This window comes from Dasypus novemcinctus, chromosome 7 (genome assembly GCF_030445035.2).
Source record: "Dasypus novemcinctus isolate mDasNov1 chromosome 7, mDasNov1.1.hap2, whole genome shotgun sequence".
In the NCBI taxonomy this organism is placed as follows: domain Eukaryota; kingdom Metazoa; phylum Chordata; class Mammalia; order Cingulata; family Dasypodidae; genus Dasypus; species Dasypus novemcinctus.
In genome coordinates, this window is record NC_080679.1 from 78,676,154 (window position 1) to 78,692,362 (window position 16,209).

At 40.9% G+C, this 16,209-nt stretch overlaps 2 protein-coding genes across 7 annotated transcripts in view; one reads left to right on the forward strand and one right to left on the reverse strand.

Moving 5' to 3' along the window:
- Positions 1-1,042: 1,042 nt before the first annotated feature.
- On the reverse strand, positions 1,043-8,611 carry PHOSPHO2 (phosphatase, orphan 2). 3 transcript variants are annotated; one of them, XM_023589487.3, is made up of 4 exons: positions 8,360-8,611; positions 4,201-4,375; positions 2,315-2,469; positions 1,043-1,811 (listed from the first exon to the last, which is right to left on the reverse strand). In XM_023589487.3, exon 4 carries the CDS (start codon positions 1,783-1,785, stop codon positions 1,060-1,062), a length of 726 nt encoding a protein of 241 aa, XP_023445255.2. In that variant the 5' UTR covers positions 1,786-1,811; positions 2,315-2,469; positions 4,201-4,375; positions 8,360-8,611; the 3' UTR covers positions 1,043-1,059. The 3 variants fall into 3 exon arrangements, with proteins under 3 accessions (XP_023445255.2, XP_004460850.2, XP_004460849.2); XM_004460793.5 differs by lacking the exon at positions 2,315-2,469 and having other exon boundaries at positions 8,441-8,609; XM_004460792.5 differs by lacking the exon at positions 2,315-2,469 and having other exon boundaries at positions 8,360-8,609.
- A 46-nt stretch (positions 8,612-8,657) lies between these two features.
- Positions 8,658-16,209, forward strand: part of CFAP210 (cilia and flagella associated protein 210) — an 86,926-nt gene continuing 79,374 nt past the window's right edge. For 3 of the 4 annotated variants that reach the window (XM_058300677.2, XM_004460795.4, XM_058300678.2), the window contains exon 1: positions 8,669-8,817. In XM_058300677.2, coding sequence (XP_058156660.1) covers positions 8,751-8,817 — 67 coding nt within the window. In that variant the 5' untranslated portion in view covers positions 8,669-8,750. Of the gene's footprint in view, positions 8,818-16,209 lie in introns of all 4 variants that reach the window. The other variant, XM_004460796.4, reaches the window with a different exon arrangement.

The following is a 16,209-nucleotide window of genomic DNA, read 5'->3' on the forward strand; positions in this document are numbered from 1 at the left end:
CTCCCAGGGCGGTGGTATCCTCTTCCATGTCTACAGAGCTCCCTTCCTCTGTTTATCTACTTCTGTGCATCTCCTTGACTGAGTGTCTGTTTATATAGCCCACGAAGGGGGTAGGGATTCAAACTGAGTTACACCCTACTGACATGGTCAAATCAAAGCCCTAATCTTAACATAATTTAATCAAAGACATCTCAGCTGAATCTAATACAATCAAAGGGTATCACAGCCCAGAGGAACAGACCAGTTTACAAACATAATCTCTTCTTTTTGGAATTCATAAATAATTTCAAAATGCCACACCATCTAAAATAAAAGCACTATTCTCCATCCTTCCTTGTAGTTAGGTGTGGCACTGTGACTAATTTTTGGCCAATGAAATTTAAATAGAAGTTTGGGGTCCAACTTCTGGGAAATTTCCTTAAAGAGGGTATAACCTTCTTGTCACCCTCCTTCTTGGAGGTTGAATGTTTATGTGAGGACTGGAGTTGGAACAGCAATTTTAGTTCATGAGGGTGTTGGTAAAGCAACACACGTCTTTTTTTTTTTTTTTAAAGATTTATTTATTTATTTAATTCCCCCCCTCCCCCAGATGTCTGTTCTCTGTGTCTATTTGCTGCGTCTTGTTTCTTTTGTCCGCTTCTGTTGTCGTCAGCAGCACGGGAAGTGTGGGTGGCGTCATTCCTGGGCAGGCTGCACTTTCTTTTGCGCTGGGCGGCTCTCCTTACGGGGCACACTCCTTGTGTGTAGGGCTCCCCTACGTGGGGGACACCCCTGCGTGGCACGGCATTCCTTGCGCTCATCAGCACAGTGCGTGGGCCAGCTCCACACGGGTCAAGGAGGCCCGGGGTTTGAACCACGGACTTCCCATGTGGTAGATGGACGCCCTAACCACTGGGCCAAGTCCGTTTCCCCACACCAGTCTTGAGATATTTACCTCTGGAATTCCTCTAAGTGAGAGAAAAAGAAATCTTTCTTTTTTAAAACTCACTAGTATTGGCGATTTTAGTTATATACAACTGAGCCTAATCTTAACTGATACACATTTCAATTGTTGACATATTACTTCTTTATTAGAAATTGTAAATAAGAAATTATTTCAACACCTGAAGACCAAACTACAACAGAGGACGCTACAGGATCAAGATTTTCAGACATTTTGGAAAGAGTTTTGTGCAAAGAATATCCTTTCCGTGGCATGGCAACATCAGCGTTCTTCAAAAACGTTACTGGACAGAAATCGTTTCCACCATCACCTACATAAACAATTTGTGCATAATTCACTCCTTGTTGTAACTGTTTGTCTACAAATTCTACCAAAACTGCTTTTTTGCAAAGATTCTTTGGGCATCTAGCGCAAGAATGAGCATGATAATTTTTCACAGTGAGATGACCATTGTTATCAAAAGAGGCTGGATTTGTAAATACTTTATCAAACACATCATGAAAATTGGAGGCTTTTAAAGCCCAATCTATGAAGATTGAATTTGAATCTGAAATAATGATAGAGTCAAATTTATCCTTATTCCTTCTTATAAAATTTAAAAGTTCCAACATTCCTGGAGTGAAAGGCATTGATGCCATCACATTTTTCATTTCATCTTCTCTTATACCTTCTTCTCCCAAATACTTGAAGACTCTGCCCATAAATTCAGTCCAAAATCCTTTTTGATAAGAATCTCGTAGTTCAGCAGGAAGCTTTTTCTCCGGAGCACATTGTACAATCCAGGTGTCACTATTTTCATTTATGATGGTACTATCAAAGTCAAAAACCAGCAAAATTTTCATGGTTCCAAATATAGATTTGGGTTGCCCTGAAAAAAAAAAAAAAAGAGACATATTCCCTAAACATTCTCAGTTTCACATATCTAGCTTCTATTCTTATTTAACAAACAAGTATGACGAGTTTCATTTTAACAATGAAACAGACAATCTGCTATAAGAAAGGAAAAATAAAAGCAAGTTAAAATGATTAAACACCCTTTTCCGGTTATAGCGTGGAGCGGTGAGGAACTCGTGTCTACTCTGAAACCTTGCCATCCAAGGGACCTTGTGGCTGGTGCAGGTTTTCCAATGCAAGAAGATCATTGCTATGGTACACTGCAAACGGGGCACCAGCCTGATCAAGCTGAATGGGCAGCCCCTGGAGATGATGAAGCAGTGCACGCTGCAGTACAGGCTGCTGGAACCCGTTCTAGTTATGGGCAAAGAGCTGTTTGCTGGTGTGGATATCCTCGTCCGTGTGAAAGGTGCCGGTCATGTGTCCCAGATTGATGCAATCCACCAGTCCATTTCCAAAGCTCTGGTAGCCTTTTACCTGAAATACGTGCATGAGGCTTCCAAGAAGATCAAGGACATCCTCCTCTAGTATGACCAGACCCTGCTGGTGGCTGATTCCTGTTGCTGTGAATCCAAGAAGTTCAGAGGCCCTGATGTCCATGCTCGCTACCAGAAATGCTACTGGAAAGCCTACTACAAGAAGCAGGGTTCAACTTTATAATAAACAAGGGTTGTGGGATTTTAAGGTAAAAAAAAATAATTAAAAAATAAGATGATTAAACATTTTAAGACCATGTTTTTCCTATGAAACAAAGCTTATATTTGAATATATCAAGTGAATGGAAAACAATATTTGAAAAGCATAGTCATACTATTCATGTTTCTGCTGAGGTGATACTTTTAGCGCTCAGAATGAAAATATGGAGTCATCCAGAGAAAAATTATGAAACATACTATTCTCTTACAGTCTAATTTATATCAGTTATAAGAACAGAAGAAAATGTAGGTTACTACTTATTATTTATCATTTAATTTTCAATTACAATTCTACTTATTTTCTTATTCTAAAAATATTTACAACAATCCTCATATTAAATAACAGGTCATGTGAAATAAGGAGTCACTATGTACTAACCAAATTTCTGACCAATTGTTTTTATAACATGAAGTCATACAAAATGTAAAATAATTAAATGTTTAAAAATATTTAGCTTAAAATCAATTTATAAATGCCAATGTCATATGAAACGTTATAATTAAATGACCATCTGATGTTCTACATGAAATTTTAAATGAGCTACTTTAATTGAAGGTCAACTCCATTCTTTCCGACTTGAAATAACTTTTGTTAACAATTTGACACATGTTCATTTCTCTATGCTGTAGATAGTTTAGCTCTGCAGTGCCAAATAATCTGGTTATATAAAAGTAATTACATTGCTCATGATCTAACAGTTACTTAAATCTCTGTTCTCATTAGAAGTTAAGGAAAGTCATTGACTATAAATCTGATGAGAAAAGGAAAGAATAGCATGGTCAAGAGATGGTATGGATGAAAATTATCATGTAAAAAGGAATTATACAGTATACCAGAAAATGCTACAATTAGTGTGTGTAAATGGAAAATGAAAAAAAAAAAAAAACACTAATATTTTTAAGAGTTATTTTGTGCCAGGCCCTGGGCTAAGAACTTGACAACCATTATTGCACTTAACTACTATCCTTTTGTGCCCAGGGAATAAAGACTATTCATCTCTTGCAAAATAAAATACTAAGTAGGTCATTCTGGCAAAAAGATGTTTGATTACATAAAAATATTCATCAGTCTCAAAGTACACACTAACCTTAAATCCCTATCTGTGATGGTAAATGCAGACTGAGAGTTTCTGACTTAAGTCTCTCCATTTAGAATATCTGCAGAATGACTAACCTAGAAAGTTATCTGAATTTAGATAGTAGATAATATTCTGGTCCTTATATCTAAATGCCAAATCCAGGTTTCCTGACTAGCTCCGAGAGATATAAGTGCAAATTTCACTTTCTCATATAAACAAGGTAATACATAGCAATAAGACATAGTTGATTATCATATTTTGAATAAACATGCTTCTTGAATTCTGAATTTAAACAATTTAGAAATAAAATTTCAAATGTAACTAATTCATGTTGGTTGAATATTACCCCATCTGGATTTATTTAATTAGGCATGAGTTACTGTAATGATTGAACATTAAACTCAAAATAGTAAGATGCCTTGTAAGACTGGAAATTAACTTGGTTTGACTACTGACCTACTAATTTCTATTAACAGTGTATGTTTCTTAATTTTGGATCTGTCTTTTATCAACACTCAACATCTCTGTTATTTCTCAACTTTGAAAAACTTAATTGTTGCATGAACCGATCTTTATTAAAAATACTTACCAAAGTAGTATTTCCAAGACAATTAATCTTACTTCAGCATAGGATTTAACGTTAAACAGTCAAGACAATCTTCAGTTTTAACACCAGCCATTTGTTCCTAGCCAACATTATCTCCTACTTTGTACATAAGATACAAAGTCTTCTTCTTTGGAGCAAAGGAATGACTTCTTAATTCCTAAAATTAATAAAAGTATTTTTAAAAATTTTAATTTGTGTGCTCTAATTACCTTTTTTCCTCTTACACCAGAAAAGCACTTATTGGCAATGGGAAAAACAAAATTTTGATTAAACAAGAAGCCTTAAATAAATACAGAAGAGGGAATGTTGTGTGAAAATAAGCTCTTATACAGTGGATAAAATCAACTATTATTCAAGATTTAGGTTGATTATGTTGAGATCTCCGGGTTCCTTTTTTTCAGGTACCAACCCAGGGATTGAACCTGGAACCTCATATGTGAGAAGCCAAAGCTCAACCACTGAGCCACATTGGCACCCCTGAGTTGCTTTTTTGTTTGTTTGTTTGGTTTGCTGGTTGGTTGTTTTTTTGATTTTAGGAGGCACTGAACCTGGGACCTCCCATATGGGAAGCAGGCACTCAACTGCTTGAACTACATCTACTCCCACATTTTTTTCTTTTTGCTTGTTAAATTATAGAATACCACATTCTGTTGTTAATAAATATTCAGGGGATTTAGTACTGTACTTTAAATAAAAATGGCTCCAAAAATTAAAGATATGCACAAAGATTTCATTACAAAGGACATAAATCTATTTAGTAACCAATTTGTTAAAATTCCAAAAAGCTATTTATTCTCTCCACAAGTATGAGCAGTGAATATTTGGTCTGTCTGCAATGTTTCCATCGTCTAAAAATTACCTATTGGCTTTACAATAACTAAATAAGATGCTACATAGATACTCAAGAACCAGGAATTTGTTAAATATGTATGTCATAATCATACAATGGAATATTATTGACCAGTAAAATTAAGATGCTCAGTTTTAAATTAAACAAGAAGTCACAAAACAGTGTGTATGATATCCCATTTTTGCCAAAGAAATCTATGTGTATAGTGGTAGGGTTATGGGTGTCAATTGTTTATACTTTATCTACACTGACTCTGTAATAAAATTTTTTCCAGAATTAAACTTTCTGTCAGATCAGAGTATATATGCTCCTTTCTTAAGTTCACAACAAGGAACACAAAAGAGGATTTAGAACAGGCATTCTTAACCTTTTTTGTTCCATGGACCCCTTTGTCAGTCAGGTGAAAACCATGGACCCCTTACTAAGTCCACACTGTACTGTATATTATTTAATAAACATATCACACCTACACCAATACATCCCCACAAGAACAATGTTTTTTTGAATTTGAATTCAAGCTCACGGACCCCTTGTTAAGAAGCCTTGAAGAGGGACAAGTAACTCTAAATTGACTTGGTTGCAAGGATTCCTAGGTTAAGGTTGGAAGTGAGCCTTAGAAGTAAAATATTTGACCACCATGTCAAATTGGCAAATTACTGACATCAAATCTTAAGAGATTCTACAGGTTTTGCAACCAATTTAGTTTAAAATTTGTGAGACAACTCTCCATGGGTTTGTAGTGGTTCTGCATATCTTATGAGCAAGGCACTGCCTGTCTTTCGTTCTGGGAAAAATTTTCAAAGATGTTTCTATAGTGAACAGCCTTGAAAGGCAAGCCTACTGTCCATTATAATAAAGATTCAGGTTCCTTAAACTCAGGGCTCCTCTCCTGTATGCCACACACTGCATGTGCCAGTGATGTCTGACCCTTTTTACATGGACCTGTGGAAATTGGGGCTTGGGGAACCAGTGCAAAATTGCTGATTCTCTGGTTACTATTTCTCTAAGTCTCTGACTCAAAGCCTTGCCTCTCTACTAGCATCTGTGGAACTGTGGCACGCTAACTTGTTACCTGCAAGTAGGGTAAAATCTCCAACTCTTCCCTGCTTTCCTTAAAAATGCTTCCAAAACAGCACCAGTGTTGTATATACATAAAATAATTTCTCTCTACAAATATTTTATTACTCCTTCCATAGTTACCAGCATCTTTATGGTAGGACATGTGATAGAAAAACCTTAAGAAAAATAGTATAGAGAAGCAGATGTAGTTAAACTGATAGAGCATCCGCCTACCATATAGCAGGTCCAGGGTTCAGTACCCAGGGCCTCCTGACCCACGTGGAGCTGGCCCATGCACAGTGCTGTAGCATGCAAGGAGTGCCACGCCACGCAGTGGTGTCCCTAGCCTAGGGCAGCCCCACACGCGAGGGCTGCGCCCTGTAAGGAGAGCTGCCCCACGCAAAAAAAGCGTAGCCCGCCCATGAGTGGTGCCACACACACGGAGAGCTGACACAGCATGATGACGCAACAAAAAAGAGACACAGAGTCGCAGTGCCGCCGAGACTGCAAGGCGACACAAAAACACACAGCGAATGGACACAAGAGAGCAGACAACGGGTGGGGTGTGGGGGGAAAGGGGAGAGAAATAAACAAAAGAAATCTTAAAAAAAAAAAATAGTACAACTGTGTTTTAAAACCTGAGTTATTAAAAGTCCCAGTCAATTAGCTTGTACTGAAACTATTTGCACAACAATTAGTTAGAAAATGATGTTTTGAAACCAAGCCCGCTGGCACTCTTAACAGACTTTTGTGACCCTAGAATGTGCCCCAAAACACATTCTCTCAATTAAGTATCATCTATTTTCCAAGAAATTTAAAATATCTTAAAGATCCTAACAAATGTTCTGGAAACAACATTAAGTTTTTTGTTTTTAAACTAACAGTGACATTTACTATATAGTTTTATCAGAAGGAATACACTTCGATCACAATTACATGGGAAAACACAAACTATATGAAATTCTTATTTTTTCCCCCTAGAATATTCACAATGCTCATGCAAAGTGAATGAGTACAGGGAAGCAGACGGGGTTCAATTGACAGAGCATCAGTCTACCCTACGGAGGGTACAGGGTTTGATCTCCAGGGCCTCCTGACCTGTGTGGTAAACTGGCCCGCGGGCCACCCCCATGTAGGGGTACCCCACGCACAGGAGTGCGCCCGCAAGGAGAGCCACCCCGTGTGATAAAAGTGCAGCCTGCGCAGGAAAGGCGCTGCATGCAAGGAAAGCTGATGCAGCAAGGTGGTGCAACAACAACAAAAGAGAGGCAGTTTCCCAGTGCCACCAGATAATGCAAGGAGACACAGAAGAACACACAGCCAATGGACAGAGAGCAGACAACGGTGGGTGGGGGGGAGGGGATAGAAATAAAATAAATCTTAAAAAGTGAATTAGTACAATAAAGATGACCACCGTGATTGAATAAACAGAATGTCACTAGTATTTTAGAAACACAGATTCTGACAGAAGCTACCATTAATTATCCAGAAATCTGAGTTAACATTCTATATTGCATAGTTGATAATAAATACAGCCATTAACTGTGCACACAGACTATGAATCCAAGGCAAGAGCCTAGAGGACAGTCACAGAGAATACAGTGAACACCATCCCACCAGAGTGAGAACAGAGCTACTGCAGGTTTTCAGCCCGTTCCCCCCTTCTCCCACAAGGGCCGTCTCTTTGGAGCTGAAATCTTCAACAGCTCACACCCATTCCCTTTGCCCCACTACGATACAAAGAGCCCAAGCCTGGCACTGGGAAGCCTTTCACGTGCTGGTATGATTCTCGATCATTCAACTGGACAGAACCCTCTCCATGGTCTTTCAGGTTCTGACTGTAAATCTCCTTCCCACAGAAGGAATCAGTACTGTTCCTGAAGCCACCAATGAGGTAACACAAAAAGAATTAGAAGAAGGAAGTATCTGAAGAAAGGGCACCTGCAAGTCTAAAGTCCTCTTTGGGGAGAGCACTGCACAGCCGCTGGGGCAGGGCTTTGGAGTACGGGGCGGGGCCGGGCACAGTGATCCACAAAATGAGTTCCCCGCCAGCAGGCAGGGCCCCAAATATCCCTGATCATGTCTCAGAGTCCAAAGGATTTAAAAACAGATTTTATGTCAATTTATCTGTGGGTTTCTATGGTTAATGGAGGGCGCTGCCCTTTACATTCCACCTGCGCGGTGGCCTATGGGGCGCGCACACCAAGCCTAGGCCTCGCTTTCCTCACACACCTGCCGAGTCCGCCCCGAAGGCAGCGCCCGTGAAGTAAGTGCTATGTGGGGACGGGGAAAACAGGACGGGCCGGTCCGGACCTGGCGCTGGAAGCGGTCCTGCTGTCTGCACTGCTCCTGCAGATTCAGCCCTCCGGCCTGGACCCCGCAGGCCCGAGCGATCCAAGTCCGCCACCCCTCAACCTCCGGACAAGACCGACCCCGCTTCTCGCGCAGGCGCAGTCTGGATTCTTCCGTCCGGCTGTCCCGGCCGCAGGGCGTTCTTTGTTACTCTGCGACGACTGGCGTCACTTCCGTCAGCGTTGCTAAGGGACCTGCTCTGTTTGTGAAACTCCATTAGCGCGAGTTCGCGGCTCTGCGCCCTAGACGCCTTTCCAGATCTGGGAGCACCATGGGCACCTCGTCAGAGAAGCTAGTGCGGTTTGGGCGGCGCTGTGGACAGGCGAGGGAAAGCAAGGGTGAGCTACTCTGGGCTCTCCCCGCACAGGGATTGTTTCTGACGCCCAGGCACGGTGTGAGTGGCAAGGGTGCCAAATGAGTTTCGGAGGTGCCCTGTGAAATTGGTTTCACAAGGTCGAAAGCAGCCCCGATGGGCATCATTGGATTATGTGTAAATTGCGCAGATTTGCCCTCCATGAATGAGTAGGAGAAAGGGGAAGTGGGAATGGGTGGGAGAAAGTTTACAGAAATAGTGGAGAAGAGATTGGAAGACAGAGACTGTTAACTGATTGGCTGATGCGATATGCAAGCTGCGGAATTGCAGCTCTAAGAGTCTGGGGTGTGCTGAATTTTTGCATGCCTAAGCTTTGTTATTCACTGAGTGAATTAGAATATCCTTTGGAAATATCAGTGACAACTTTAAAAGTTTTGGCTCTACTGCGAACATACGGAGTGGTTGTAGGAAAGTCTGCGAAGGAAATGTCTGTTTCCTCATCTCTAAGGTGGAGTTAATGTATCTCCTTTAGTCAAATACATCGATAATTTATTTTAAAAATGATACTTAAGGTATTATAATTCAAATAACCTGTTATAAAAATTTAGTTTTGCATTTAAAATAGCTTAGTAGAACTTCTAAAAGAGCTTTATCAGTTTCAAATATGACAGTTTCTTAAGTGGTAATTCCCAGTTAATATTGTTGTCATAGAGTTAGCTAGATCTTTGGGAAATTAGACTATCTTATTGCTCAAGCTTCTGTACCAGTAGAGCCTTTACCCCAAATGCAGTTTGAGAGCCAGCCATTCTTCCACCAGTGATAATAGGTATGTGTGCAGTGGAAGCCTTATCAAGTAGCAGCAGAGGGTCATGTCATATAGAACGAGAAAGACAATGTCCATATTGCATGTATTATAAAAACACAATTACTCTCACATATTCACTTTTCTGTATATACAGTACTGCACTAAAATACTTAAGTTTGCTTACTAGGTGTTAAATACTGTTATGTGGTACCTGGTCCAAAAGTTGCCTTCTGAAGTGATAAGTCCTTTCCCTCACTGCTAGTTTATAATTCCATTTGGAGGATGGTGAAATAGGAGAGAGTTCAGATATGTAGATAGCTATTGCTGTAGAAGTTGAGAGAGGTTCAATTATTTGTGTATAGAAAGGCCAGGATTCAGGAATAATTTTGGGGAGGAAAAAGGATTTATTTACTACCAGCTGGGCTGGGAGCTTCTCATTCAAAGTCCAAGCCCCAAACAAGATTTTTGAGTTCTTTTTATACAGAGGAAGGGCCAAAATGGTTCTTTGTTTCAGTGCTCAAAAAGCTTGAATTAACATATATCTTCCACATCCTTGGTAAGCTTTTAGCATGGACTTCATACATTCTAGATAAGCTTTTAGCATATTTGTTTTGCATTTTCCCTGAACATTTAAAGTTTATAGAGTTTGCATTGCTAAACTGTTTCTCCCAACCAGAGCTGTTGTCATGGTTACCAAGGGAACTGTCCCAAACGCACAGCTCAGGACACACAGCTCAGGGTATCTATGAAGAGATGAGCAGCGCACCCTTCCCCCCATAGCCTACATCACTACCTGCAATCTAAATACTTGCATAAAGAATAGTGGAGTAAGGACCTTGGAAAGTCCTCCATGCAGTCATTTAGGACACTGGTAAAAAATTGTCAAAATCAACTTTTTCAGAAATCTTAAACCAAAAACTTGCAACATGTGTTTATTCAAGAAAAATGGCTGAATTTCCATTGAAAGAACAAGTTTTTGGTGTTTTAATTTGTCCTGGACCCATACTTCTCTTTCAGGCCTGTGGTAGACTGGCATCCTCCAGAGGGAGCTCTTTCAATGCCCATTTCGAAGTCAACTCTATGACAGTTCCCTAGAAAATTCCACTTGAAAGTTTGTCTTTATTAGACCTGACTCAGAGCTTATCCAGTGTGAACAGCTGTTTTTCCCAGGGGTGTCTGCCGAAAACAATCAGCAGCTATTGTTAAACATTACAACTGCTTGAAGCAAGATAATAGTGAGAAACAACAAGTTAACCAAAAAACTTAAAAGAAAAACCTGGGAAATGAGTCTCATAGGAGACTTTGAAAACCTCTGGCATATTCCTGAGAATCTAGGAAGCTGAACAAATACCTAGAGCTATGCACATGCTCAGGAAAGACTTGAGAAAGCCTGAAGCTCTCACCTCTGTCAGACTTTGAGGCTCTGTGAAAATAAGAAGCAAAAGCTATGACAGAGTTGTAAACTGACTGCCTGAGCACTAAAGGCAAGCCCTAACACAGCCTTTCAGGAAAGGCTGGGAAATGGATTAGTTGCAGGCATTTAAGGAAATCTCTGTGCAGTCATTCATTAATTGACCGTTAATTAAGCAGAGGCTTTAGTGGCTACATACAACAAAGAATACAGATTTTTACAGAATTATTTCAGGAACATCATTAAACAGCATCAACAATAAACAGCAACAACAACAAACCCTGGGCGTTGGAGAGACTCTGATTTGCAGATTTGCCACATATTATTTAAAATTTCAAGTTTTCAACAAAAAATTATAAGGCATGCAAAGGAACAAGAGAGTATGGCCCATGCACAGGGGAAAAAGGTGCAATAGAAGCTGTCCCTAAAGAAGCCCATATATTGGTCTTATTAGACAAAAACTTTATTTATTTTTAAATAATCATTTGTTTCTACACCCTCTCCCCCCTTCCCCTGCCCCGCTAGTTTTCCGCTGTGTCCATTGGCTGTATGTTCCTCTGTGATCGCATCCATCTTTACCAGTGGCACCGGGAATCTGTGCCTTGCCTTGTTGCATCATCTTGCTTTGTCAGCTCTCTGCACGTGCAGGACCACTCCTGGGCAGGCTGCACCTTCCTTCGCGCTGGGCGGCTCTCCCTGCAGGGCATACTCCTCGTGCGTGGGGCTCCCCCACGTGGGGGACACCCCTGCATGGCAGGGCACTCGTTGTGCGCATTAGCACTGCAGGCATGGGCCAGCTCCACACGGGGCAAGGAGGCCCTGGGGTTTGAACCACAGACCTCCTTTGTGGCAGGCAGACGCCCCATCCATTGGGCCAAGTCCGCTTCCCTAGACAAAAACTTTAAATCAACAATTTAAAATATTTTCAAATAAATTTTTTAAATGTCTAAAGAACTATAGGTAAGTATGAGAATGCTACTTCTCTAAATAAAGGGTATCAACAAAGAGATAGAAATTATAAAAAGGAACCAAATAGAAAAACGAATTGAGAAGCACAATAACTGAAATGAAATATTTACTAGAGGGGCTCAAGAGCAGAGATGAGCTTGCAGAAGATAAGCCAATTATTAATAAGGTTATCCAGTTTGAGGAACAGAAAGAAAATTAACAGAACCTCAGAAAAATGTAACATGTCATCAAATATACCAACAATGTTTAATGACCTCTGAAAAGAAAAAAGGAAAGAAAGGAACAGAAAGAGTAGCTGAAGAAGTAATAGCTAAAAATTTCCCAAATTTGATGAAAAAAAATCTGGGCCAGTTTTAGCCCTGCCTCACTCAAAATGGTGGCATGAAAAGCTTCAGAGCTCCATTCCTCTACAGAAGCTTTAAACAACCAGCAAGCACTGGCAGAAACATCTTTTTCAAAGCTCCAGAAAAAGTTAAAGGACTATAATAGCAGAACAAGCACTGAATCAAGATAATGGCCACTTAACAGTGATAGGGTCTCCTGGCACGCTGGCTGTCTCCTCCTCACCCCCCACTGACTCTGTGCAGTCAGCCGACACTGCCAGTGTGGATCCCTGGTCCTGCTTCCAAAGAGAGCAGAGTAACATTCATGCATATACTGGGAGCATGTATGTCCAGCCTAGTCTCTGTGGAGGTTGCCTGAGGGACTCATTGTCCCAGAGCTTGTTCTGCATGTAGAAAGTGGCTCCTACAGAATGTTGTGGTGGAACAAGGGATTGCTTACTTTAAGTCATAGAGTGCAGTGCCCAGGACCATGAGGAAACTATTTCCTAGGGAAGAAGAGACATGAGTATCCATGTAAACAGGGGAATTCCTGGGTCCAAACATGCATGTCCAAGACAAGACTCAAATTACTAAGATCAGGAATGAAAGAAGGGATACTACTACCGATCTTATAGAAATAAAGAGGGTTATGGGTGAATATTAAGAACAATTGTTTGCACAAAATAAGGTATCCTAGATGAGATCTGCAAACCCCTAAAAAGATCTCTATGGAAACTCACTCAAAAAGAAATACAAAGTCTGAATAGACCTTGATAAAAGATTGAATTAGTAATTGAAAAACTTCCCATACAAAAGAGCTCAATACCATATGGCTTCACTGGTCATTTCTACTTAATTTTTAATGGAATATTAACAGCAGTCCTTCATAAATTCTTCTAGAAGATAGAAGAGGGGAAACACTTCCCAACTAATTCTTTCAGACCAACCCATCCAGTAGTTTGTTGAGGATTTTGCGTATATATTCCTAAGGAATACTGACCTGTAGTTTTCTTTTCTTGTAATGCAAAATCCTCAAGAAACTACTAACAAACTGCGGCGGCTTGCTCGGTCGGTAGAGGTGGGGTCTGGCTGCGGACGAGGGGTCGGTCCAGCTCTGGACGAGGGGTCGGTCCCGCTTGGGACGAGGGGTCGGTCCGGCAGCAGACGAGGGATCGGTCTCACAAGGGGTTGCGCGGTTCGGCTGACGGGGTCGCCCGGCGAAGCCGGCGACGAAGGGGTCGCCCAGAGAAGCAGGCGACGAACTGGGGACAAGGGAGGCCAGGCCCTTGTCGGGGCTCTCAGGACTGGAGGGCGCACGGCAGAAGAACTACCGCGGAGACAAGGTAAACACGCAAGTCCACTTTATTGAGGGAGAGGCAACAGTTTTATAGGGGCTGGGGAAGGCTGATTGGTCGAAGCCACGCCCTGTTCTGATTGGTTGCCGGTGAAAGGTCAGTGGGCGGTACTGGACGGGGGAGGGGTGGTGGTTAGGGATTGGCTGTCGCTGTTGCTGGGGGAAGGGGCAGGGTTTAGGGATTGGTGGCTGCTGTTGCTGGGGTGGAGGGCAGACTGGAGTTTCCCGCCCACGCCTGGCTGTTGCTGCTGTCGGGGGGGAGGGAAAAGGGCAGACTGGATTTTTCCGCCCACACCTGGCTGTTGCTGCTGTCGGGGGAGGGGAAAAGGGCAGACTGGAATTTTCTGCCCTGCGCCTGCGCAGGGAGAAGGAAGAAGAAGGGTGCCTCCCCACAAGGCATCAGGTGGCGCCATCTGGGAGGAGGGGTGGCCGCGGAAGCATGGCTGCCGAGAAGGGGAGACCCGAGGGCACTCTGCGCCCATGCTGAGCTTCCTTCAGGGGTGGCGGTGGGCCCGACCAACCACCCTATTATGGGGGCAGCGGAATTAGGCCTACCGCGGCCGCTCCCCTCGCCAGGCCAGCAAACCACACTTCAGCCTGAGGGGTGACCGCAACAAACCAAGTCCAGCAGCTTATAAAAAGGATTATTCCTTAACAGGTGGGATTTTCCCCAGGAGTACAATGTTGATTTAACATCCAAAAATCAATTAATATAATGCACATATTAATAGAATAAAAGACAGAAACCTCATGTTTATCCTGATAGACACAGAAAAAAACATTTGACAAAACCCAGTAGCTTCTCATGAAAAACACTCAACAGACTAGAAATAGAAGGGACTTTCCTCAGTCTGATAAAAGGCATCTACAAAAACCTATAACTACCATCATACTTGGTGGGAAACAATGAAAGCCTCCTCCCTAAGATCAGAAACAAGACAAGGTAGCCTGCTTTCACGACTTCTATTTAACATTATTGAAAGTTCAAATCAGAGTACATTAGGCAGGAAAAATAAAAGGTATCCAAATTGTAAAGGAAGCAGTAAAATAAATCTATCCACAGATGGCATGATTTAATATACAGAAAATCCTATAGAATACTCTAAAATACTATTAGAACACAAAATGTTCAGTAAGGTTGCAAGATACAAAATCAGTATACAAATTTCAATTGTTTTTCTATACTTGCAATAAACAATCCAAGAAAAAAAACCAATTCTGCTTATAATAGCATCAAAAAGAAAATAATGCTTAGGAATAAATGTAACAAGAGAAGTAAACTTACATTTTGAAAACTACAAAACATTGTCAAAAGAAATTAAAGATATATGTAAATGGAAAGATACCATATGTTCCTGGATTGAAAGATTTAGTATAGTTAAGATGGCAGAGTGACCTATAGATTCAACATAGTCCCTATCAATATCTGCAAAGCTGACTTCTTTGCAGAAATTGACAAGCCCATCCTAAAATGCATATGGAAATGCAAGGAACCCAAAATAATACGAACAGTCTTTAATAAGAACAAAGTGAAAGACTCACACTTCCTGATTTCAAAATCAGAGAAACATTACTGACAGAATATATATGTGTGTAAATAGTATGAGATTTATTATAGGAGTTGGCTTACATTACATGGGGATTGGCCAGTTTGAATTCCAAAGGGCAGGCTGCAACTTGGGAACTTTGATGAAGGTTTTGACGAATTCCCCAGGAGAAGCTGGCTGAAGTAGAGAAAGAAATCTTTCTTTTTAACTGCTAAAATCATCAGTTCTCCCTTTAAGGTCATCAGCTGCTTGGTTGAGACTTTTCTCATTGCTGAAGGCATTCTCCTTTGTTGATTGTAGATGTAATCAGCCATGGATGATGCAGTCAACGGACTAATGATTTAAAACCAGCAATACCCTCACAGTAACAATCAGGCCAGTGCTTGCTTGGCCAAACAACTGGACACCATGATCTTACCCAGTTGACACATGAACTTAACCATCACAGCTACAGAATTTTAAGACAGTGGTATTGGCATAAGGATAGACTTAAAGGTCAATGGAACAGAATTGAGAATCCAGAAATAAACCTATACACCTGTGTTCATTTGATTTCAACAGGCTGCCAAGACAGTGCAGTGGGGGAAAGAATAGTCTTCAACAAGTAGTGTTGGGATAACTGGATATCCACATGCAAAAGAATGAATTTGGACCTCTATCTCATACTATATACAAATACTAACTCAAAATGGATTATAGACCTAAATGTAAATATAAATAAAACTTTAAAACTCTTAGAAGACAACTTAGATGTAAACCTTGAATTAGGCAACAGTTTCTTAGAATGACACCTTAAGCACAAGTAATCAAAGAAAAAAATAGATTTAGATTTAGTCAGAATTTAAAACTCTTGAGTGTCCAAGTGTAAGATATGGGCTTTAGTTAGTGGTAATATTCCATTTCATCATTTGTAACAAAAGTTTCACAGGAATGCAAGGTGGTGGTGGTGGGGTGATAAATGATGACATACATATTTGTTAAGTTCACAGCATTTACTATACACTTATT

What these genes read in the sequence shown, in the direction of transcription:
- PHOSPHO2 (XM_023589487.3), bottom strand. Translation starts at nt 1,785, where the DNA reads ATGAAAATTTTGCTGGTTTTTGACTTTGATAGTACCATCATAAATGAA.